Raw genomic sequence first — 27,664 nt, forward strand, 5'->3', positions numbered from 1 at the left:
TTATATTTTTGGGAATGTGGACAGTAAAACCATTTTTAACTGTGGCCATGTGTATTCCAATCACATTTAAAGTGAACCTAAAAATTTGCCAATATTATGCCAAGCATGGAATTATAACCTTTTCAGCCTTTTTTATTTATTTATTTATTTTTTTAACTTAAACTTTCTCTGCAAGCTCCGTCCTTTATGCAATATTCTTTATTTAGCAACCGGAAAATGATCCTCAGCTGTGCTGATCATATCCCACATCTATCATAGCCACTTCTCAATGTGACCCATCCTCACTAATTAAACCAGACACAAATAAGTAGGTGATGGCATCTCCACTCTAATGCAACTCTTTCCCAGGATTCTGCGAGATAATCAGGAGATTTTCCCTGTCTATTATCCCACCTAATCTCCATCCACTAATTAACTAGCACTCTTGGAGCTAGATGGGCAAATCCAACAGTAGTTCAACAGCGAGCAGATGTTCAGAGCAGAGAGAGAGAGTGAACCTGAAAGTCCACACACAAGAGATGGAGCCAAAGGAGGGATTTGTGAGGGGAAGTCGTAAGCGGCTAATGCCAATCAAAGCACTTGTTAGGAGATTTTGTTAACATGATTAGAATCAGAAAAGAGTATGTTTCAAAGATTTACGAGGAATTTGACTTGGTGAGTTGATCCCAAGGTAATATCGAACATAATATAGAATAAACATAAAAAATTTACAGTGTGGTTGTGTAGAGTACATTCAGGAATGTATTAATCTTGTGATGTATGTCAGTTTTCTACTTTTAAAATAGTGGAGGTACATTATAGATTATATGGGTGCTGCTGAAATACACTTGGATTAGTTTAACACCTTTAACACAAGTTTCCATCATGAAGTTGTGGAATATTGTGAAGCAGCAAAATCACATCCAATATAAACATATTTGAGGTTTATGCTGCAGTCTGAAATCTGAATTATGGTAATTGTGAGATGACAGCTTGGAAATCAATATAGAGCTATTTGAAGCAAGATTTTAAACTGGTCTGAACTGAATGTGAATTATTCAACATGAGTTTCTCTGTTAACAGCTGCCAGTGAAAATTAAAACAAAAAAAAAATAAATAAATGAATTAAATGAAAATATTATTTTTTTTATATTAATAATAAAAAAAGTGATCTTAAGAATATCTTGATTTTAGGGAATGATCATTCAATATTTTCCAGTTTTTTAGTTGCAAGAAAACCCATATTTTGTGGTGTTCTTTCGGGCTGCACACAATAACATCACAGGACGACACAAGTAGTCTGATTCACAAAATAATAACTCTTATCGGCATATGCTCTTTAGTGAATCCTAAACATACATCACATCCAGTGTAGTCCAACTGATAAATGACGCCAAATTAATCCTTTTAATGAAGCATTCAAAAAGATTGTGTTTCGGGGTTACTTTTTGAATCAGACTAAAACATTGATCCAATCCATTGACCTGTAGAATCAGAATCAAGTTGCCATTACTATATTATCGAATCAAAAACAGAATTAAGAGCTTTGGGAAAATTTTAATCCCCAGTCCCATGCATTTTCCTAATTTGGAAATTTCCATTTGTTTCTAGACATTTTATTAGTCGTTCCTGGTTAAGGCAGAGTATAAGACCTTAGAAATTACTCAGAAGACTATCAGAAGGACTCTCACAGCAATCCCTTCTCTTCTCTGGCAAATCAAACCCCTGCCAAATCTGATCAGATGAACCATGAATGAGGTCATCATCTGGAGACCTGGGAAACCATCTTGTTATCCTTTTATTTGTCTCTGCTGAAGACAGGATAAGACAGGTGGAAGAATGTGGACGTAGTGGCTGTCAGTATGAGTTCTCAGTGCCTTGACTTCACTCTGCTGTCTATGAATTATTTGTGGAGCCAGCGATGACAAAAGAGTGTGTCTCATCAGACGCCACCTCAAGCTCTTTTGATATTTGCGAGAAGAATGATGTGGAAACATCCATATTCAGGGTGTTATGTGAATCCGACGAGCATTTGTACAGCTGTACATACACATCTACGCCTTTGATATGTGGAGAGAGACATATGATAGCCGATTTCTGGTGGAGATGGGAAAGTGCCTCTCAGCGTTGTGTAAGCTGTCTGCTGACACGTGCAGAAAATCGTTCACATGCCTGGAGCGTAGAGTTGGTTAGCTGTCTTGTGTTATAGACTGGGCTCTGTGTACACTGCAGGGACTTGTTTCAATTCTGTAATGAATGCTGGATGTGCCATAACAAGGTACGATATTTTACGTTCAATCTGAGACATATTTTTTGATCCCTGTGGAGATACATCAAAACCCCAAGTGCAGTTTATTAGTATCAGTGATGAAAATAAACCTTTTCAATATATGAAAACAAAAGTGATATTCAACATATAGGAAACATGCATGATTTGAGCAGTCAAGTCACTTTTATTGATCTAGTGCTGTATACAATACAGATTCTTTCAAAGCAGCTTCAGCAGGAAAAATAGTGAAATTAAAGATGCAAACTGCATCAACATTGAGGTAAACTCATATTCTGTTGTAAAATAAAAAATAATGTGTTGAAAAAATAATAATTACAGTATCTTTTGGGAAAACAGACCAAGAATATTGATGACTCATGTTGCACGTGTGGACGTATCTAATTTTCTGGACCTATCAAATGATCGCTAATACCATGGCTTATGGTTGTCACACAAACAAAAACCTGTAGGTAAAATTTTGCTAGTAGGCTTTAAATTGCCTTTTAATATGTTCCTCCCCAAACTTCCTGTTTCAATAGGAAATGCATCAATGAAGGAAACTCATAAATCTCGTAAATGTGATTATTTAAACATGTCAGCCAGACAAGAGGGCTCTATATACAAAAATCCTAATGGAATAACACGAGAAAAGGAAAGCAAAGAAAGAAAAAGAGATACTTTCACAATAAGAGTCTAAATAAATTCAAAATAAAAGACTGAACACGAGACATGAAGAAAAAAAAACAAAAATCAACACAACCTTTTAGCCAAACAAACACTCTCACTCCCAGTTCGCTTGAATCTGTTTTCCCTCGTCTCTCGCCCTGGTCTAACCCACCACTCAATTCACTTCCCCAGAGAAGACAAACAGACAAAGAAGAGGAATAAAGCCAGTGTTTGTGTGCAAGAAAACAAAAGTAGTAAATCTGCCAGCCCCCAAGGTACGGGACCCTCCCAGCCCTGTTAACTGTTAATCAGCCCTGCCTCTCTCTCTCTCTCTCTCTCTCTCTCTCTCTCTCTCTGGGGCTGTGTGTGTGTGTGTGTGTGCTAGCTGGGCTAATGATTTCCCAGCTAGACCACCACACCAGCCCCCCCACGACCCCCTGAGCTAGCCCCCAAAATCAATCTTGCTCTCATGAATTATTGAGTTGTTTGCCTTCAGCCTTTTACAATAGACACTAAAGGAGACCTGTCTCCCTCTTTTCCTTTCTCTCTCAGACTGCTCTTTTTTCTCTCTCTATTTCTGTCATTGGGTTGGTTTGTTGGGGACTCTGTCAAAGAGGTTTCCAGAGGTCAGGTCATCTTTCTTGCCAGGTGAAAGTATGGACTGTGTGTGCGCTTTTGGCTAAAGAGTCAATTTCCTGTTGGGTCAATGCAAGATGCTGCCTGTAATAAGGATGTCAAAAGTACCAATATTTAAGTGGTTGCTACCAGTCTCTCTACGGTACTGATACTGAGTACACTGTCTTTGTGTCATTTAATTTTTTTTTTTACTAATATTTATTAATATTTAGATGTATTTAATATTTTTATTTAATTTTATGTGATTTTTTTATACATTTACAAATATTTTAATTATTTTTAATTATTTTAATTATCTTTCCATTTAATTCATGAAGTACTGTATTATTACTATATATGGTAATTTTTTAAATATTTGTACAAAAATATTTTATTTTTAAATAAATGTTTTAACTATACATTTAAATATTTATAATTTTTTTGAAAATTATATTAATCTTTTGATTTGACTAATGCAGTAATGTAATTGAAAACACTGTTTCAATGTTTTGCATTGATGAAATATTCTGAAGGCTTGATAGGATCCCTCAAAGGGATGTGAAACCCAACAATAACAACAAATTACAAACCATCAACATGCTAATTCATTATCTATTTGTGTTTCCAGTTCAAGTAGTTATATTAGCACCACAAAAAAGGTAGTTGAACTTAGCAGTCCAACGAGGTGTCTTGTTATAGAATAACTGTGCCTACAACACCGAATATAAGCATGAATATGATCCAGGTGAACCAATCATCAACTTGATTTCCATATCTCCAGGGACCTCTTGGTTTGATTGACAGCTCTCTGTTCCCACACTGGGGTGAGCAATTACCAGTCCTGTATATTAAGGATTGCTTGTGTAAAATGATGCTCCTGCGTGATTTTCTCTTTCTATGTTATATTTTTTTATTTATTTTTTGGCTTGTTTTGCATTTATGCATATTTGAAACTGAGCGAGAGAGAAATTTCAACTAAAAACATAATAGCAAGAGTTACGAGTGAGTCAAATCCAAAGCAGTGATTTAATCATGGCTTGACATCATCGTTTGAGTGACATCACATCTAGTAATCGTGTCACACCCTTTTTGAGTCATGGAACTGGCATTAAAGGAATAGTTCATTGCAAAATGAAATCAGCCTCATGTCATTCGATACCCATGTGACTTGCTTTCTTCCTTGGAGCACACAAGGAAATGTTATGAGAAATGTTCACGCTGCTCTTTCCCAAGTAGCAAGGAGCTGTCAAATACCGAAAATGTTTAAAAAGCACCAAAAAAGTTAAAAATGATCTGCATACATTAATATACGGCTGGTCAAAATGCGTTACACCAGGTTTGACACACTGACAATGTAGAATCAATGATATTTCATGACAATGACATCAGACTTGGCCCAACATATCTTATGGGAGAGAATAAGATTTGCAAACTATATGTCATAGGGGTTTAGAGTAAATGATGACAATTTTCAGCTTTGGGTGAACTACGCCTTAACATTAACAGTGAGAATATTACTTGATTACTTTTAGCGCATGATGTGTGATATAGGTAATATTTCACTCATTAGATTACAGACTATTTAGTTACACTGATATTATTTACTAACTGATAGTGGCATAATTTACTGTTTTGGGTCAGTTTGAGAGTATAGAGAGTGTGTGTGAGAAAACAGGGTGGGATCATATGGGTGCACTGTTCTGCATTCACTTTAACTAACATAACATGCCAAATAAAACATAATCACCTCTTTTTTTAATTACACACATATGTAAACTCACACAAGAATATGTAGAGTATTTCTCTTGGCATGATGGTATTGACACTGTTGCAATAGTGGTATCATGTGACTGCTGCTATCAGCATCAAATTCTCACCACTACATCAGGAGCCAATTCTACACTATTCAACAAATTGATTGATCTGGTCAAATTTAAGTGTATTTTTCATGTTTAATTTCTATTAGCATGTAATTTTATGTACATATGCCAGTGCTATAAAACAAAACTGTGTAAATACTCAGAAATGTATAATGTTTGCAGTTCATGCATGGTGTAACTGCTTTATTACTATGTTATAAATGTGTAATAACACAAATTTAAATCTCTTTTTAGGGATTTGGGCAATAGTGAATGGTATAACTTAAATCATGCAGAATAGATTAGTTGGTGAGGCTGAGAGAGGAAGAGCCCAAGTGAGTGTGTTCAAGGAGAGAGAGACCCAAAAAATACAAAGAAAGTGGATAGGGAAGACCCCCTCTCCCAATCTCTCTCTCTCTCTCTTTCTGATTCACTTGGAAGTGTGCGTTAGCCCTCATAAAATATTAATGTTGGTTGTGCTCAGAGCCATAATTGCCATCTCAGCCTGTGAATAATTTACGCTGCTGTGCTGTTCACATGGGCTCATTTACTCTTGGTGTGGCTCGCACCATACAGGAATATGGCACAGGCAGCTATGGCCGCTGTTTTGCATTTAGTAACCAAATTAGATTACCTCATTCAAAAGCTTCTCTCATCATGATATCAGCCCTGCTGGATTTCAGGAAATGCAAAACCCTGCTTCTTAATCATCAACCACTCGCAATCCAGTTTAATGCCCTGAAATAACTCTGTGTCGTGAGTGTTTAAGTTATACCATTGTGATTCATTTCAACATACTCTCCTTCTCTATTAAATTATACTCATTATAGACACACAAAACTACCAACATTGTACTGTTATGTTTACAAACATAATTTTGAATTTAGATTAAAACATTTATATTTACTGATATTTATAGATCTATTAATCGTGACAATTAAATAATTGTGAAATGACTGTGAAGAGTGTATAATATAATATAACATAATATAAATTTTCTAAAGAAAAAAATAACTTTTTTGAAATTTGAATTTAGTTTAAAATAGATGTTTGCATTTATTGATCTACTAATCACAATTAAATGATTGGATTGATAATATGTGACCCTGGACCACAAAACCAGTCATAAGGGTCAATTTTTTGAAACTGGAATTTATACTTAAGACGAAAGCTGAATAAATAAGCTTTCCATTGATGTATGATTTGTTAGGATAGGAAAATATTTGGCCGTGATACAACTATTTGAAAATCTGGAATCCGAGGGTGCGAAAAAATTAAAAATAAAATAAAAAAAAAGAAAAAATGTTGAGAAAATCACCTTTAAATTTGTCCAAATGAAGTCCTTAGCAATACATATTACTAATCAAAAATTTAGTTTTACATATTTTTACGGTATGAAATTTACAAAATATCTTCATGGAACATGATCTATACTTAATAATCTAATGATTTTTGGCATAAAAGAAAAATCGATAATTCTGACCCATACAATGTATTTTTGGCTATTGCTACAAATATACCCCAGAGACTTATGACTGGTTTTGTGGTCCAGGGTCACATAGAATAGAATAGAATAGAATAGAATAGAATAGAATAGAATAGAATAGAATAGAATAATCTTAATTTTCTACAGCAGACAAAATACAAATAGGATTTAAATTTGTTTTAAGTTAAGAAACTCATGGCTAGTAGATTCATTGCCACACTTTTCATTTTTACTTTTGTGTGAGAGTGTTTATTCATCGTGTTGTTCATGTTCCAGATGTGACCTACCACCTGAACTAGCCTTGCCTTGTCATAACCAATTATTTTATATGGCAAAGAAAGATGATTAAATAACATACTAATCAGAGAAGAGACTGTACAAGTCATTGTATGAATTAATTACACTTTTACTGATTTCTTTTTTTAAATAAATTAATCAATCCAGGCAACAGAATGTGCAGAAATTAAGACCCTGAATTAAAATTGAAGAACTGCTTCATTCCCATCCATTATTTTACTCTAAGGAGGTTTGTTTTATTCGGTGTATCTTCCTGTGTTTCTCCTGAATTCATCAGCGGTGGTGTATTGTGATCTGTTCTAGAGAGGTCACAGGTGTCTCACTGTTAGCTCGTGAAAGTAAGTACAGCTCCACACTCAACCCCTCTAGTAATTGGTCTTCATTGGAGTGCCCTTAACTGAAGACGACAGCAAGGTCCTTTCAATTATGGAACTGACTGTGAGTGTGTGAGTGTGTGTTCATGAGATGATACACACACACCTTAGTGCTCTTTGCCATATAACTGGGCTTGTCGGGCCACATTAGGTCAAAAGTATTAAGCAGCCTAACCTGACTACTGTAAAAGCACATATCAAAATGGATACACACACACAAATGTTCATCTACAGTGTATTTGGACACTTAAGTCACACTTTATGCCAGAGTACCATTATATTAAAACTAAGTGGCATCTGCAAACAGATTTCCTAACTTCACTTTTAATTAATTCACAAATTGCACGTTCTTGACAGTTTTGAATGAATTATGAGTATCTTTTAACAGTGAATTCTTGGATTGATTTCTTTGTAAAGGCTACATATGACACTGCCTTCAAATTTGGCTAAAATGAGGTGTCTTACTAGGCAGCATAATTAAGTTACCAACCTTTTGGAACAGCCTTTGTGTCGCAATGATGGTTTTGGAACAGAGCAATCGTGGGTGTGTTTGAAACTGAGTTATAGAAAGAATAGCTGATTCATTTTCTAACACATTCAGTGTCATATTGACAAAAGAGACAGACAGAATTGCAAACAAAGAGGCAAGAGAGAAATGCATGAGAAAAAAAGGTCCTGACAGACGGGTATGTGCCATGGCATTATCCAGTTAGACACACACACTGTTTGTATGCCAGTCAGAGCAGCTGGTATTGTGCTGTTACAGCTCTAATGCCAGTCTGTGAGTGAAGGGTTTGTGCTAGTGCCCATGAATTTGCCCGCTTTCTGCTTACCATGATTATGAGAGAGACAGACATGTTTTTTTTTTTTTCTGTTTGGATGGGACTGTGTGTGTGTGTGTGTGTGTGTGTGTGTGTGTGTGTGTGTGTGTGTGTGTGTGTGTGTGTGTGTGTGTGTGTCTTAGCAGTGTTTCCCTTCACGCCAGATGGACGCTCCACATTTCAGCACACTGCCTGTTGCTGTGTGTGTGTTTGTCTGTGCATGTGTTTGTGTAACTGAACTTTAAAGATGTGTAAAAGTCTCTTTAAAAATGTTTTACGGTGATTCTTCAGTTCAGTAACCTTTATTAAATCAAGAACTTTTTGTGTAGTATAGTGTAATTCAGACATTTCATTATCTGGACAAAATTATTAATATATTTTAAAAAAAAGTAAATATATTTCTTTAGTGGTATTTTATCATAAATGACTAATCTATATACTAATTTATGTTATTAATTTAAGACTTTTTGACCTTGACACACAATCGTGAGGGTCTTAATATGGCTTGTGTAAGATATATTTTAAGATAGAATTTTCTCAAAAACAATATATTTTAATTCAGAAAAAACTTTTACTGTGTGTCTATGAACTTTAATGTCATTGATATGCTACTGTACTTCTAAAAGTTCATAAAATGCATGTCAAGTGTGCTATTCACTATAAAAAACACAAAGACTTTTATATGTCCCACCCCTAGTTGCTGTTTTAACACAAAGTATGTCAACATATAAGAAGATTGCGCTCACCAAACTATTTAAAGGGATCTTTAAGGTACCAGTATTAGATGTTTTCTTAAGAACTAGAATCAAAAGATCTTTGTGGAACTTACAAAGGTTCTTCTGTGGCATCAGAATCACAATTTTTGTCCTAATTGGATCTGTCTAATTTCACTGTCAGAGGTTTGGTGAACTGGTCAACAGGCCTATTTACAAATTGTAAATGTTTATCTATTCTGTATTAGCTTTTCAGAGCATTCAATGGATTCCTTCAGTCCACTGCTAACCAATCATTTTTCTCCTTTTGCAGATTTTTTCTCAAGTTTTTCCTGAAATGCAATCAGAACTGCCTGAAGAATGCAGGAAATCCACGGGACATGCGACGCTTTCAGGTAAACCATTTAGCTTTTGACCTTTTCATTCGTTAGCTCATTACTTCTGCTCACTTTCCAACCATCCATCCTTCTAACTCAGTGTTTCCAACTCTCTTAGTCTGCTTTTGCTGATCTAGTCTGGTTCTGAATGTTTTTGTACAGCAGTGTAGAATATTTGTAGTAATTGTGCTCTCATTAATTATTATTATTATTAGTATTATTTTCATGTTTGAAATATTCCTGCATGTAGTTTTACTCTCTTCAGCATTTGATGGTATTACAAATCTGGCTCCGAGCCTATAAACACACTCTGCATAATTGCACAACAGTGTCACTCACACAGTGTGCGTGTGTTTGAGTGTGAGACATTGAGTAAATAACCTATCACTGCTTTGCAAGAAACACAAGACCTTGACCTCCAGTCATTCATTGGTATGTGACCCATGCTGCTTTCACAAGCACTCTTACACACACACACACACACACACACACACACACACACACACACACACACACACACTACTACACTACCTATAGGTTTTATTGAGTTGGCTCCAAAATATCAGCGCGTTTTGAATCAGTATTCAGTGTTGAAGTGAGATAATATCTCAGCAGCTGTCTGTTTAGTTCTGTCTATAAACAAATCATCTAAAGCAAGTGAACTCACAGTGATTGTGTAATTAACAGCAGAACGCAGTCATATTTTACATAGCGAGCGTGCAAGAATGCAGGAGAGAGACATTCCATCACACATATACACAATGTGATGTCGTAGTGTGGTGGCTGCTTGCAGTCTCAGATGTTTCTTCAAAAATTCCTTATAGGAGAACAACAAATAAGACACATGTTGAGATACAGTAAGAGAACATAGATGTAAATGTGATGTATTTTGCTTAGCTCAAATTAATTGGTCAGATGTGTATGGAAGCCTGTTTCCGACATTAAATAAAAACCAAAACCAAATTGCGACTTTTTATCTCACAATTCTGACTGTTTTTCTCAGAATTGCAAGCTTATATCATGCAATTCCGACTTTATAACTCGCAATTGCAGCTTATAAAGTCAAAATTGTGGGTTATAAAGTCAGAATTGTGAATCACAATTCTGACTTTTTTTCTCTGAATTACGAGTTTATAACTCACAATTGTGAGTAAAAAAGAAAGTCAGAATTGCGAGATATAAATTCTCAATTGTGAGAAAAGTCAGAATTGCAAGATATAAACTCACAGTTCAGAGAAGAAAAGTCAGAATTGTGATTCACAATTCTGACTTTATAACCCACAATTTTGACTTTATAACTCTCAACTGCGAGTTCATATCATGCAATTCTAACTTTATAACTTGCAATTGCGAGTTATAAAGTCGGAACTGCAAGATATGAACTCGCAATTGCAAGAAAAAAAAAACAGTATTGCGAGTTTACAGTATATCTCACAATTCTAAGAAAAAAGTCAGAATTGTGAGATAAAAAGTTTTTATTTTTTCATTCAGTGACGGAAACGGGCTTCCATAGATGTGATCTTGGAAGTGAGAAATATTTGAGCTCGTATTAATATCTCTGAGCTTTTATTTTAGTTCAGATCTCTTCTTAAATATTGGAGAAGAAATGTGATTGCTAAAGTACTCTTCCCAGAAGAAAGATCTGAGAAGCAGGAGAACTAAAGGGATAGTTCACCCAATTATGAAAATTACTCCATGGTTTATTCACCCTTAAGCCATCCTATGTGTAAGACTTTCTTCTTTTAGACAAATACAATCTTAGGTACATTTAAAAAAAAAAAAATATATATATATCCTGGCTCTTTTTTGGGCTCCAAAATCTCAACCCCCATTCACTGCTCTTATAAAGCTTGGAAGAGAAAGGATATTTTTTTTAACTCTGACTGTATTTGTCTGAAAGAAGAAAGTCATATACACCAAGGATGGCTCGATGCTGAGTAAATCAAAGGGTAATTTTCATTTTTGGGTGAACTATCTCTTTAATGTCCATTTCATTGCTGTCTAGGAGCCACAATTGAGATATTAAAAGGAATCCCACCTCTAAGCGTCAAGGACTGTGAGCAGTAAAAAAAGAGATAGTGAATGATGGAGATAGATAGGGAGAGAGAATAAAACAAAAGTGTAAGTATATGCTTAGCCACGTCCCTTAGAGACTTACCTCTCTTCACCAAGTCCTTTCTTTTTTAAAGAGGCAGAATTTCCTCTCAAAGCTCAACAGCAATTGAAATAAGAGGCTCTGTGTGGGGTACCAGGGGCCCTCTGCAGCTTAAGAGGGTCCGTTTGTGCCACTCATAATGGCAACCTCCAACACTTATTACGTTCTTCGCATTGTCTCAGGGCGCACAAGTACTGCCTGCTTTTTAATTGAATTAATCCGAGCCAACCTCTATCAGCAATCAATCAGAGAGAGCAGGGCATTGTGGGATAGGCAGAGAAGTGTGTTTTGTATGCAGTGTTAATTAGTGTACAGCATGGAAATGATTAGAGACTGCGAGTGCTTTAATCGCAGCACCGCTGGTGAGGTGAAGCTTCAATTCCAACTGTTACCGATAGTGGCACAAAAATTAGACACTTTACTTCAAAGTGACAAAATAAAACTCTTTTTCTGTCATTTATGCCCATAACCTTTCTTTACAGGTGGTTGTGTCGACGACAGTGAGCGTAGAAGGACATGTTCTGGCTGTTTCGGACAATATGTTCGTGCACAATAACTCCAAACATGGCAGAAGAGCTCGGCGACTGGACCCATCAGAGGGAACGCCGTCATATCTGGAGCACGGTGAGTTACTGCGGATTTAACATCAAGAGTTTAGCAGATAAATGGGATTGCATTTACTTCTTTCTGTTGATTTGGCTGCTAATTGGGAATTGGGAAGTCTTAGGGGCCATTTGTACAGAAGGAGTTATTGCGCTGCAAAAGAGGCAAGACGCGAGTGCAACGGGCATACTGTCTCTCTAGTTCATGTTCACACAGAAAAACAATGTAAAAGTAGTGCATTGGAATGGAAAAGCGCATTCTGTGTGAATGGCCCCTTATTCGTTTTAATGAATCAGACAGTTCAAACTGATTCAAAATACAAAGTCTTTTCTGCCTACTCATCCCGTCCCAATTGGTTTGCAAGAGGAAGAAACGAAAAATGGCATCGGAAGGAGCAAGATGAGGTTGGCTAGTTTGTGAACAGGGACCCTGACAGATCATGTAGACTCACACTTTATTATACTGTGATGAAATATGCAGTAAGCCTCTGCAAGCCTCTGACAATACACACACAAGTCTACATTTTATTAATAGTGTGTTGATACAAAATCTTAAACTCCATCCAGTATGTGTGAATGAGTTGCTGAGAGATAGCGCTTAGCTGTCGGAGCCGTCTGTGAGCTTTGGCCCTTTAAGTCACTTCTCCAGTGGTGCGGAGAGAGTAAAAGATGAAGCAGAGATTAATTAAAGCACTAACCTGTGCCCTCCCTCATTCCTTTAACCCATCCCTCCATCTGCAGAAATTACTGTGGTGGGGTTTAATTGAATGCAGAGGATAAAAATTATGCACAGAGCCAGATACATTAAATTTAAAAGTGCAGATTTTTAAATATGGTACAGCTACTGTGCCATGGTACTGATGATTAGCATCCCATATGAAAATTAACCATGGTTTTACTACAAATAAAACCAAAAAACCATGGTTCCAATGTTTAAACCATGATAACCACAAATTAACCATGGTTTTGCTACACTAACCATAGGTATTTGTAGTAAAACTGTGGTTATACAAATGGTAATCAATACACCAAAAACATGGTTACTAGACATTTACAACAATAAACCATGGTTCATTTTAATAAGGGATATTCATGTACAGTACTATAGTTTTTATATGGGACTCTGAGGCACAACTGAGAGTATAGTATTGTTTCTTACATGGAGATTCCAGTGGGGTTTGTTCTTAGCTTGTTGCTAAGCTAATAGCATGATAACCCAAAAAGCATACACAGTACAATGCTGGGTAAAGAACAATCTCAAACAATTTCATTGCTTGTCAGTATTGAATAAATTATACATTTGTAGTCAGAATTTCTTTATCCACCATCTCATTCTAAACTGCTAATTACGCTTAAGTTTAGCTTCGCTATACTCTCACTCACTATTCTTAGCATTGTCAGTATAGATTCACCTTTAAATCCTACTGACATAATGCAGCGGAAAATCCCACTTTTGACACTACATCCATCACATTGGATTACTGACTACTGAGAACTCGAATAATAACTTGAACATAGAATAACCTATGACAAAACTTGTCTCAGTATGCCATTTCTACCTCATTCACTAAAGCTCTTAAAAATTCAGAAAGAGGGTGGTTTTGATTATCGGTATGTTTTATGGCTGTAGATTCTCTTGGTGGAGTTTAGCTTTAGCGTTAGCTTTCCCCGAGCCCATCTGCGGAAGACCAAGCCCGCACTGACGTGCCTTACAAAGACTCTTGAAGTATTTATCTAGACGTCCAACCAATCCAATCAGTGTCCCATTTAGCCTGTCAAGGATTTAGATGTCCAGGGAAATTTGTTGGATCTGAATGGAAGAACAGAACATATGATGTGGTGATTTAGGGTTGTGGATGAATATGGTGTCATAAGCTGTGATGGTCTCTTGGGGTCTGTGGCCGCGTGCTGGCGGCATCAAGCGCTATCAGAAGGTCTGTTTGCATTTGGATGAAATACAGAAAGTACAGATTTACAGTTTGTATTGACAGTAAGCCTCTGTTTTTTATTTTATTTATTTATTTTGGTTAGGGTTTCAGTTTATTACATTTCAGATGGACACGCTCAGGACATCCATTCAATCCACAACTTTAATTAGTGGTGCTTGTTAAGTTTTCGTTTTTCTGTTTGGCTGCTCAGAAAATGGGTGAAAAGAATACCACAGCCCATTTTTTTCCCACTGTTGTTTAGTGCATGTAACTGCTGTTATTTAATTGTATATTGTTTATTATGGTGCAGACTGAATTATGAGCAAAGGGATGACATTAATTGGGCTTATCATGGTTGAGGTTCTAATAGGTCCCAAACTGACCTCAGATCAGGTCTGAAATGTTTCATAAAAAGAGCAGCAGTTAGAATAAACTCAATGAGTGCAACTCCGATAACAACAACTGGCTGGATGTATTTATCTCTTGGATTTGGAGGTTGGTGTGTGACCCCAAATACTCCAGCATACAGCATTAAATGAGTTTATAAGAAAGGGAAAGCAGGAAAAATGGCTCAGCTGAGCGCATCCCAGCGGAAGACGGTCTCTCTGTCCCAGAGCACAAAGCACAAACCCTAGGGACGTGGAAAGGGGATGCAATCTGTCCATGGTGTGCACTAATGTGCTATATACCTTATGTGGGCAGTGATTTTAAATTCACTTTATAGTTTCTGTGGTTTTAGTTTCTACTTTTAACGTGTTTTCATCAAATTGGCTTCACTCTAATTTCAAAAGTAATTTTTTATATACTAAATCCACTTTTAAATGTATTAACAGAGAGACAAATAAAAAACACAACCCTGGTGTTGCTACAGCCAAGTTCCCCTACAGGAATTATTGCTCATAACTATTCCTGGAATTAATATTAATAATATTATATCTATCTATCAATTATTCAATAATCAGTTATTCCTGTTATGCAGTGTCTAAAATTAGTATTCTTGAATTGTTTTTTTAAAGAAGGATTCTAGTGGAAGTTTTTGTTATTTTGTCAAATAGCATGGGATGTTTTAGTGGAAGAAAAACCAACTAATACCACAGAACAACCCCCAAAATCAATTACCAATGCTAATATTGATATTTATTTTATTTATTTATTTATTTGCATGAAAAGCTTTTGAAAATGCAGCCCATGTTCTCCCAAGTGTGATATTATGATAAGAGAAAACGTCTTTTAAAATGGGTAGTTCAATTTTCATCAAATATATTATGAGATGAAAGGACACATATAGGAATATCCTAAAATTGATCTGCCTAATTTTCACTTTTGTTGTGTGTTTTTGTGCTGTACTGTGTCGATCAAGTGTAATTGCTCAGATGTCCTTTGCCCTGTGTTCGTACCCCTGTCTTTTGCTTTTATGTTTTGTGTGTGAGACTTTTTACATTGTAAATTAAACGTGTGTGTGTGTGTGTGTGGGTGTGTGTGTGTGTGTGTGTGTGTGTGTGTGTGTGTGTGTGTCAGAGCAGCATGGTGAGCAGATGGCTTAGAGAAAGCCACAGAAAGTTTAATCCTATCAGATGGATTCATGCGTCTCCATCTGCTTAATCCAGCTACCATTTCAGCCTCCGCCAAAAACCTCCACTCACGCCAAGATTACTGCCACAGATTGCACCTCATCTTCCCTATTTTACCACCCCACCAAACGCCAAAGTGTGTGCGTGTATGTCTCATTTCACCCTCCAGGTCTGGATTTCTTTCTTTTCTAGTGTCTGACACAAGCATGACATGTAAAAAGAGAAGATTAACATGTGTTTACGGAACACGAGAAGTTGTTCTTTTCCGTAATCTAAAGCTGTTTGTGATTAGGATTTAGGGATGTTTTTCAAATTACAAAAGACTGGTTTCAAATATTGGCCACAGATTAAGCTTTTGGCCTTTGAGATTTTAAATATGATAGCTTTTTGAAATATAATAACCAAATGATTGGTATTTCACAATTGTGGCAAGCCTTTGTATTTGAGAGCCCAGATGTTTTTTTGTTTTTTCCAAAATTCCAAATGACTGACATTTATCATTGTAACAGATATAATTACATTAAATAATACTTAACAAATTATTAGCTAAAAATTGTAGTCATTAGTTAAAAATACTTTACATAGTCACTATTCAAAAGTGCCTATCACAAATAAAACAAAAATAATAATTAATTAATTAAATAATAGTAAAATAATAATAATAATGGATAGTTAATTATTGTAATAGTATCAATGATCATGACATGACAAACTGCTGAATAAATTGTTGTGGAAATATTTTAAAGAATTTGAATACCCTTAATTCTACATATAAGTTCTACACATGCCTGACCCCTTACTTGTTAATTTTTTTAATATATTGGCTTATCTGAGTTATAAGTATTCGCAGCTCCATTGGACATGTTTGACCACATTTAAATCCATTCCAGTGGATTTCAAATAAATAAATAAATAAATAAAACATTTATTACTGATTTACCCATAAAATATTAATTAAATTTATTATACTATTTTTCCTTTTTTTTAATTCTCTATCATTTTTTTTAAATGCTCTATTTATTTAAGCCATCAATCATTGTTAGCACTTCTTAAAAATGTATATATATATATATATATATATATATATATATGCTTGACTGTAACAGCTCAGCTTAATCTAGCAAGGTTACAGTATATCTTACCTGACTTGCATCTCACAGCGTGTGGATCTAACAGTCACGCTGGGCCATCACAGCCCTTCCTCTCTTTATATCTCATTACAGTGAGTGACGCTTTGGCATTTGGGAGCTAAATGCAGGTAAACGCCGGCTGGCTAAATTGCTTTCTTTGCCCCCTGCTAGCACGAGACTCTGCGTCTCGGAGGGGAGCAGACAGCTCTAATAAGCAAACTGACCTTTCTCCGTGGTGGTCCTTTTCTCACTCAGCCACTGATCCACGGCCGCCGCGGAGAGCAACAAACAGAACACGCTAAACGAGCCGCTGTACCTCGACGCCCGGTGACAAAAACACGTGTCTCCTACAGCAGGAGGTCTATAAGGTCACCTTATTTACACCAAGACATACAAACCCACTTTAATGCTAATGTCTACTCTTAGGATACTTGAAGAATTGATAAGCAGTTTGGCTGTGGGTTTTTAACCAAATAACAATTTACAATCTTACTCACGATCTGCTGACATTCTCATTAGTTTCACTAGTGTTCAATTTTACTACTAATAATAGTAATATTTATTTATTTAAGCTTAATTGGAAATTAAATACTATAAAACTTTACAGTAGACATAGCCTACAGTAGAAATATTTTTTAAACTTAAAAAAACCCAGCTTTATTTAGATTATTGTAGTTTATATAAAAACTTGGTAACACTGTATATTTCAGTGTCCTTGTTACACATCTTACTTGTTCTGACTATAGTAATAACAGTAAATTATGCATAATTATAAACAATTAACCCTAACCCTAGTTATATATTAAGTACATGTTCTTAATTAACATTACTCATTATATTTTTTATAATTACACTGTAACAAGGACACCTTAAAAATAGAGTGTAACCAAACATGTAAAAATGTACATATTTATGATTTTCATACTTAAAAAATCAAGAGTCTGGGTCTGGGACGGAGTAAAACAATAACGTGAATAATAAAACCATGATAAAAAGTTTCCAAAACAATAGTCTCCAATCATTTCAATGTTGTCTTTAAAATTATGAAATATTCTTTTAATAAAAGTCAACACTATGGACATTGAAAGTGCAGTGTGAACTGCATTTCATCATCAGCTGTGACTTATTCCCGAGTAACAAATAATTTGTACAGTAGGACATACTGGACACTGAGGTATTGAGGTTTTTTGTGTCTTTCTAGCTAGTATAAAAGAGTAAATCTATTGGCAGTCCTGCCCATAATTTGAGGCGATGTCTCACAGTTCTGCCGCAACCCAAGCATTTCCTTACTCTGCCCTCAAAGTATGGATATGCCAGCTCGGGCGTATAGAGTTGGATGGGAATTCTTGGTGTAAGTGATCCCTTGTTTTTACGCCTAATGTGTGCTATGAGTGCTACGACACTTTTCCAGAGCCTGTGGTATGGGACTCTTAGTTGAATCCAGCTGTGTGAGCTTTCATAGTGACATTTGTGTGTTTTTGGTTTCCTGCTTTGGCCTTGAAATAAGAGACTGAGAGGTGTCAAGACTTCCCTTAAACTGCATTCGAGTGGCACCTTTAACCCTGAAATCTGCAACCCTCCAATGTTAGGAAGTTCTCTACAAAACCTCTAATCATGGTCAAGTAATGCTAATGTTGGATAACTAAACTAGGCACAGATGATTTTTTTTTCTCTTTTCTTTAAATTGGTCCTGTGGCGTTTCTGGAAGCAGCTGCACCTTGTATCAAAGCCATTAGTCCCAGTGAAGGCTGGACAACTGGAGGTGCTACTGTCATCATCATCGGAGACAACTTCTTTGACGGGCTGCAGGTCATCTTCGGGACCATGTTAGTCTGGAGTGAGGTGAGTTTGCAAGTCATATTGCCATCTGTCCAGCTGAACTTTGCTGTTTCTCACTGCTTGTCGCTACAGCGTGATCTTATTAGTAATTATAGGTATTTATACACAAAGCATGGTTCTTACACTTTTGTATGATTACACTGACAATGAAACATACATTATTAACATACTGACAGCGTCTTAAACTTAAACACATTGTATTAAACTTTAGAGACATAGAAGAGTTTTCAAACTAAAATCATTGTCACCTTAAAATGTAGTTGTCTATTATTTAAAATGTATAAAATTGGTTAAGATTGAGGTTAGGTTTGGGACTCTAAAAGTACAGAAGTACAGAAATATACATAAAATAAATACAATATTTCCTAAAGATATTTATGTTGCTAAAGCTGTGTATTAAAGTCCACATATTATAAAATAAATTAATTACATAAATAAAATAATAAATAATTAAATAAAATTTTAAAATAACAAATTGTCACAATTATAATAAGTCATAATTATGATACAATAGAATGTCAGTAATTAAAGAAGTAATTAATAAAAAGTCAAAATTCTTACATACTAAGTCATATAAGATGAAGTTATAATTAAACTAGAAATTTACATATTGTAAGTTGAACTTCTGACAGGTTGAAAAATAGGCATAATTATGACAAAACATTTTAATTATGAGATAAAAGTCATAATTTTGTGCTAAACAGTCATATTTAGCTATAAGTCAGCAGTAACTTTTTGTCTCGTAATTTTTGTTATAATTTCAACTTTTTATCTCATAATTATTGATAGGAAAATAGCTTTCATATATATGTTTTTAGATGCTGCCATCCATATTGCACATTTAAATGTACATCCAAATATATGAAAAATGGATTGTTGACCACACTGCTTTCATTATCACATCATCAAGTTCTTTAATAAGTAGTGATAGTTAATTTATAACTATAACTATAATAATTTACTTTTTTACTCTTTAGACTGTTGAGTTATTGAAAATGAATGCACGCTTGTGTCATGACCGCTTTGCGGGCCATCAATGGCCCGTTGTCAATTATTCCTTACATACTATTTTCAAAAAAATGCGATTAGTCAAAGTTCAAATAGTCTACATTTAGTTTAGTGTAAATTATATCTTAAATACAACATTAATAAAAGCCCTCCAGTGTTGTTAGCTTAATGCAGTTGCATCTGTCACCTTTCCCGAAGCTGTCAATGACACCCATTGTCCTATCAGAATACATTAGTGATGTGCTAGGCCGGCATTATGCAGGTGATTTAGTTACTGTGCTTAAGTGATTAAGAAATGTGATACATTCAGTAGCTGCTCAATTGTTTTGACATGTCTTTGTACAAGAAACTGAGCAGCTTGTTTAACGCTGGCTAACTGCTCAATAGCGGTGGCTTTAAAGGTGCTCAAATCAGTGGTGGCGAATCACATGCACAAACACATTGATCTGGAGTGTTTTGTAGTACTTTTCACTTCAGACCGCCACTCTTCATGACTACTGAGTGTTCATCAAGCACCAACCCTGATACAAATTTGCCCACTGCATATTCAGCTAACCTCTTTGATCTGCTGATGCTAAGTGCTAAACAAGCCAATGAATGTGTGTGTGTTTGTATGTGTGTGTGTGTGATGAACTACATCTGGTACCGATTAAATACATTGTGCTGAAATCTCCCTATAGCGGTTCCTGTGGACCTCATAACCTTGTGACCTTTACCTCCTGACCCCGTGACCCCTGTACACGGGGGGCCCATCAGGAGCCACGTAGTTCCCTTCAGCTGCAGTGCCAGCGGGGATCTGATTACCACAGATAGCATCTAACGAGGGAGGAAGAGAACAAGAGCAGGGGAGGGTCCAAGGAAGATCTGTTTCTTTCATTTCTTCTCCACCTACCCATTCACCGTCTTCTGAACACAGTCATTTTTGTCTGTCGTTCTCAAATAACAGCATTCATTAACATTGTGCTTCGAAGATGTCCTTTTGTGGACTTCTAAGAGACCTTGTGTCTTTCTATAGCATGTGCAGTAGTCAAATGGGCAGTTAGGACCAAATAGCCACTTAGAGACATGGGTGCATTTCCCAAAAGCAACTATGGTTGCAAGTTTCGTCGTTACCAATAGAGTTCAATGGAACTTATCACCATAGTTAGCTAACAATGCTTTTGGGAAACGCACCCCAGACAGAGTATACTGTGATGACTGTACTGGATTAAATTTAAACTTCAGTGACACTTTAGAATAGGGAACAAATTCACTATTAACTAAGATTAAACATGAACTATTTCCCTTAATAATCTCCTAATTTACTTCTTAGGTAGTTTCTGTAGTTATGTTTATGTATGGGGTAGTCTTAAGGGACCTAGAATAGTGAATACTGTTCCCTAACCTATAAAGCATAACTTTACTCTGGTCATGTATACAGAATACTTTTACTTTAATGCTTGCAATGCATTTGTGTATGTGTAAAGTCTGATAACATACTTCATATAAGATTGCAAGCATAAGCGTTTCTATTATAGTATTTCATTTTAATTTTAGTTTACATTTTAGTAATTTTGTTATTTTCCTCTGGTCTTTTCATTAGTTTTTATATTCCTATTTAGCTCTAAAATATATTTTTTGTGTGTAATATTTATATTTTTTATTTCACTTTTTTTTTAATCACCGAAAAAAAGCACTGGCATTGCCCAAACATTTTCATTTGCATACTTGTCATATGTGAATGATCTGGAATACTCTAAATAGGCACAAACTCTGAGACACCGAATATACAATTCATTCACAGTTAAATCCAGTTTGACAGTTTGCTAAGCTAACAACATAAAGCACATAAATACTGGGTAAAATGGTATATTTTTATTTAGATTGATCTATTTTAGTGATACCTTTAGTGATAGTATTGGATTAGTTTTGTACTCAACAGTAAATTTCACTAGTGTGCTACTCCTACTTTTCCTGCCACTTTAAATTAATGTGCTATTCTGAATTCAGTCAACCTTTCTCTTGACTCCTTTTGCAATTTTGGATTTATTTTTCACATATTTTCCACATTTATTTTGCATTCTATGATTGCCTTGACTAGAATTTGGCCACAATGAGCTCTCTCAAATGGAAGCACAACTTTGCTGGCTACATTTAGGAACGCTTTTGCATCCGGAGTGCTTCTAATGCCATAAATGCTGTCAAGCTAAGTTTACTTGTTTACTGTTTTGAAATGAAGTTTATGACTGTGAGAGACAAATGTTCAAAGATGTTTTAGACAACAGCTCATATGAACCACATGCACATAGACTGTGAGATGCTGAAAGACAGTGTGCTGTTAATTACGTCTCTGAGGAGCTCCACCTGTCCTCTTCCAGCCTTCATCTACGCCACCCCTTCACCACCCACCATAAACAGCCTGATACTGATTAGACTAGATTCATACGCTCACGTACAAACACACAAATATTCAGATTGTTTACTGATCAGAACTGGATCAAAGAACATAATCAGCCAGGGCAAATGAACAAACAAAACACAACTAACTTTTGCCAACAAATGCTGCTAGAGTTTTTCTCAAAACTAACTTCACTGTTCTGAGACTTTTTCCATTAATTTTTTTCAATTTGATTTTTAGTGTCAGTATCTGTTGCCTCTCATTTCACAAGTGTTTGTGTTGGTTGACATTATTTTCCTGAAGCTTCAGAGCTATTATTTAGTCACATGGCATTTACAGCTCTAATGATTGGCTCAAAACAACCGAGCTTCAGAACTGAGCGCCCATTGTCAAAGATGGTAGATTTCAATTCTCATACTTCCTGTGCCAGCCAAGCAACTGCCATTGAGCGGAATGGAAATGCCAGGTATCTCCAGGTATAATAGAGCTCCCTGAGTCTAACATCCTCTCTCTATCTCATTTTCTCCTCACAGCTCATCACGCCTCATGCCATCAGAGTTCAGACCCCTCCGCGTCACATCCCCGGGGTGGTAGAGGTCACGCTCTCCTATAAATCCAAACAGTTTTGCAAAGGCACACCAGGAAGATTCATCTACACAGGTAAGCTGTTCATCTCAAAACAAGAAACGGTAACACTTTATTTTTTGGGGGTCCTTGTTACACGATACATGTACTTAAAACCTAATCCTAACCCTAACCATATAGTAAGTACATGTAATTTATATTACTCATGTATAATTACACTGTAACAAGGACACTTTAAAATAAAGTGTAACCCAACAAACTTTTAACTTGATTTAGTATTATCATTACAAAAACAGGTTGGTCACAGCTATAACTTTTTCAAGTGTCATTAAAAAATAAACTTTCCCTTGCTCTAGAGGAGGAACTTAAATTATATCTAGAGAAAGGAATAGACCAGAACCAAACAAACATGCAAACCCCATTTGCATTTTCTTCAAAAACATGATTAAATGTTACAAGTAATTCTATTATTAAGGTTATAAGTTTCTGTGCAGTGAACAGTATTTTCCAAAAGTTTAAGTATGTACAGGATGCATTAAATCCTATTAATATTTAAAAATATTAAAAAATCCGCTTTTATTTAAAGAGATATGCATAGGATTTAATAATTTTTTTCCCCTTAATTTTGAGTAGATATGTATTTTGGGTATAAATATGGATCTTTTTGTATAGAATGCATAGAATTATTTGCTATATGAAGGACTGCTGTTGATTTTTCTCACAGGTACACACACAAAACCACGCTCTGTTAAGAAGTACAATTTTGTAAGCTTAATTGCTTTTGATGGAGAAAATATAACAGCTAATGCTCATAAAACCTGTTACAATTAAGGAAGAAAACAAGCTGCATTTTATAGGCGACCATATTGAAGCCATTTAAACAGTGAAACAAACTGACAAAACTGTGCAGCTTACATGAAACCATTAATGTGGAAATATACAAACAAACACAAACTGTTTGGCCTAGTAGACTCACATACAAATGACAAAATTACAGATTTCTGTTCTATATACACTGTATACACAGTATGAATATACACTGTATTTAACTGTTAGACAAATTAAATATTTTAAGAGTTTATTTTATAAAATTATGCAAGGCCACACACACACACACACACACACACACACACTAAAACACACACATATATATATATATATATATATATATATATATATACAAAAAGCTGACCTTTCATCATCAGTTCCTCCAGTGTTCGCGAGGCAACGCGATTGCACTTAGGTCTTACCTAATACCCCAACCCGATCAATGCCTATTTCTTCCATGAGGTCAAAGGTCAGCTCACTGCCTGATTTCATGGTTATTTTTTTCTGTTGCTTTTTGTTTGTACTTCCTCGCTGGTGTTAAATCCTCACACACACCCACACAAACAAGAGGACACACTTGAAAGTGATTCTAAATCAAAGGCGAATTAAAAGAGAAAAATAGCTGATCTGGTGCACAGATGGGCGACCGACTCATTCCAGTGAGGAAGGGAGAGGAAAACAGTATGTGCGTCCACAGAAGTTAAGTGCCACGATAGACATGGTATCAGAGTTGTAGGTGGCAACCAGTGACACTGAAAGGAAGACACAGATGGCAAATTTATTATTTCATTTCTTTCACCCACTGCTATGAGTATATCAGATGTTTCTCTCAGAAAATCTTTGGAAACAGAAGCCAATGTAGTGAAATTCATACCTTTGAGTGTAAATCTTCAAATGTATAGCTGTGCTACAGGTAACTTTCAGCTTTTTGAACTAATCACGTACCTTACTCTTGAAAATGAACTCAAGTTGGCACCTTTCAGGGCATCACCGACGTTAAGCAACTGGCACATAAAGATGGCAGCTGGCATGGGTATTAGAAGTACCCAGCAGACAGCTGGCGATGCTAATCAGTCTCTGTTAGCTGAGGCCGCTATAGCAAAGGCTATTTGCATAGAACACTAGCAAACCCTCAGAACTAATTGAATCAATACAGGCAAAGCCACGGACGCCTCCCACCAGGCTCTGGCCGGGCATTAATCAATGGCTACCTGGAAACTACAACTGAAGTCGGAATCCATAAATGGCTAAATCAGTCAACCACAACGAGAACATAAGTTGAACATAAGGTCTTGCAGACGATGACACAAGAAAGTCTGTGCTTTTGGCCTGTGTTTTACATGAAAATACAGGTCAAGCTTTGTTTTAGAGTTTTTGTAGTACAATTAAGTTACAAAACAGAACACATTCTTTTGTTAAACAGCTAGATGAAGTACAGCATAATTAAAAAAAAGGCACGTATTTAGATGTATTGTTCCCATACAACAATACACCTGATATACCTGGAAGTCTGCTTCCAGAGTGTTCCAGTCTGCTAAAAACGCTGCTTGAACCTCTTATGGTGGTTCATATCCAGTTTAAACTGGTCTAGAAGATTTCCCACCCTGGTCAGATGGTGTTCTGCTCATTTAACTAGTTTAAAACAGTATGCAATAATAACGTATTGAGTGTAAATTATATTTTTAATTCAAATTATTAAATGGATGCCACCTTATTACTGTAGGACAATAAAGCCCTCCCTACACCTACACCTACCATTACTTTTCAACTTTTTGATTATTTCCTTCATTTTTATTGAGAATAAATGCCATTCCGATATGCATTTATAATAAGATTATAATAAGATTTATAATAAGATTTTAAGAGGGAGATGTAAGATTTTAAAAGGGAGAAAAAAGTTCTGCAAAAGGCGGATTCTAACTGGGGTCGATCGCATCAATAAGACTGCGATACGCGATTCACCATCTACACCGCTGGAGCTGTTGTTAGATGATCATCTTTTGTAGTGTTGACTAGCCCAATCACATGTTGGTGGGCCGAATTAGTGTAAATGGCTTCTGCCAACAAGGTGGGCTATTTTCACTTAGTGTAAGTAGACACTCTGGAATTGTAATATCTCTCTGCATCCCTATACCTAACAGCTAAGACCAGTTTAGTCTGGTTTAAGCTAGAGTTTTTCAGCAGGGTTGTCTGTTTCTCTGTCTGTCTGTCTCTCTCTCTCATCTTGGTGTTTCTGTTGTACTGGACACCATATACAGATCCCTGGGGACAAACTAATACATCTCATATAATTGACAGTGTAGGTTCTGTGTCACTTTTAAAACTGAATGTCAGCGGCGTGTGTTTGTTAGGAGGAAGTGCAAAGTGCCAATCGATAAACCATTGGAGCAACAGAGACAAATCCTGCCTATGGAACTGCCGTAACGTTCACAAGAATCGCAGGAAAACAGATCTGAGACGGAAAGACCATGTTTTCCGTTCTGTTCACAATTCACTTTATTTAATTTTAGAATTTTGAGATTGGTTTGTTTTATCCCTTATGTAACATTCTGTAACGTGTAACAGTGATGCCAAATCACTACTTTTCTTAGTTGTCATAAAAAAAAATATTTTACTTGCATGATGTCACATATTTCCAATGTGAAAAAAATAAAATAAAAATAAAATCAGGAATTGATTAAAAAAGTGGGTGGTTGGTGGGAAGGGTTTGAAAAATAATGTGATTGTTACAACATCAAAACAAAATGTTGTTATAGAACTGGAGCAACTTGTTACATTTTAATGGAAGATATTCTTTGGAATAACAAATGATTCGTGTGTAAAATACATGTAAATTAAATTAACTTTCATATTTTACATTTTTATTATTATTATATTGTTATGTAATTATATATTATATTATTATATTTCAGTTTTTTTAAATTAGGTTTAAATTTAATTTAAATAGATGATACATTTTTGCATTTCTATGACATGTTGATTTTGCTTTCTGATAGTATAGCTGAAAATTCTAGCATCCCATAAAACGGCACTATGGGAATTATAGTAGAAAACAGAATGGAAATTTCGTTGGTGACTCAAAGCATGAGTTAATTTTTGTTTTTTTACTATCATTTTAACCAAATATCGCCTCTTAATAGCACAGCGCCTTTTTTGCAGTAATTGGTGACGTTAAAAATTCTCCGGGATCTACTGCTGCCAACTTAATGCTTTATTGTCGGAAGGGACGAGCACCTCCAATTAGATTACAGGCAATTCCAGGTCGCTGCAAGATTGGACTGCATCTCTGCAGCGGTCACAACGGCTAGTAGCACTGTAGATGAATCACACACACCAACACACACACACACACTGCTAACAAGACCCCAAAGGATGAGTTTTGAGGCTTTATTATATAACACAGCCTCAGTGAAAACAAGAGCACAATGGAAATACGCTATTAGTCAGCACACCAAGCAGAAAAAAACACAAGAGTGGTTTTGGGTTTCTCAAAGTAATGCGAAAACTGCTCTAGTCTAAAATACGGCACACTGCATGTAATATATTTGTGTATAGTTCTCTCATGCAAGGAAACATTTCCTTCATTCTGTAAAGAAAGCATAGTTCAGAAGCACCTCCTCTACACCTGCCTCCAACATCTCTTTTACCGCCAGTTGTTTTGTATCATAAAGATGCAACATTAGAAAGAAAAAAGTGTGGTAGAATAAGAGAGGGGGGGAAGACAAGAATAAGATTGTTCTCTATTGATCTTAAAGTGGTGTGGCTTGGAAAAAATAACTCATCTATAATAAGGGGAGAAGAATGAAGCAATAATTCAGAGGTATTGAACGCTCCACTGCCGTGGGTATTGATCCCCCAGAGCTCTTGCCTTCAGCTCGTACCTGAAGAGGGGGGAAATACATGCACCCTCTGGGATGAAGGGGGAGGGAAGTGATGACATTCCCTTGCTTATTACTGCAGTACTATAGCCAGAAAAGGATAACAGTTTTAGTTAAAGACGATCCATGCAGTCTTAGTGCTGTCAGAGCCGTGGACCTGCTTGTTCCAAGAACAGATTCGGTATTGTTATTGATTTGAGTGGATAACTTTCCATTTGATTCGGTTTTATCTGATTCAATTCAGATTTGATTCAAACATAGTTTTAGTGAAAGACAACATGTGTGTCATGGTTGCTAGAGCACTGGA

General features: G+C 35.9%; 1 protein-coding gene across 3 annotated transcripts in view; it reads left to right on the top strand.

Moving 5' to 3' along the window:
* Positions 1–27,664, top strand: part of LOC109045316 (transcription factor COE1-A-like) — a 120,359-nt gene that overhangs the window by 69,226 nt on the left and 23,469 nt on the right. For all 3 annotated transcript variants that reach the window (XM_042748284.1, XM_042748285.1, XM_042748283.1), the window contains exons 7-10: positions 9,393–9,474; positions 12,094–12,235; positions 18,554–18,684; positions 22,600–22,726. In XM_042748284.1, coding sequence (XP_042604218.1) covers positions 9,393–9,474; positions 12,094–12,235; positions 18,554–18,684; positions 22,600–22,726 — 482 coding nt within the window. The remainder of the gene's footprint in view (positions 1–9,392; positions 9,475–12,093; positions 12,236–18,553; positions 18,685–22,599; positions 22,727–27,664) is intronic.

This window comes from Cyprinus carpio, chromosome B21, assembly GCF_018340385.1.
Source record: "Cyprinus carpio isolate SPL01 chromosome B21, ASM1834038v1, whole genome shotgun sequence".
NCBI classification, from domain to species: Eukaryota; Metazoa; Chordata; class Actinopteri; order Cypriniformes; family Cyprinidae; genus Cyprinus; species Cyprinus carpio.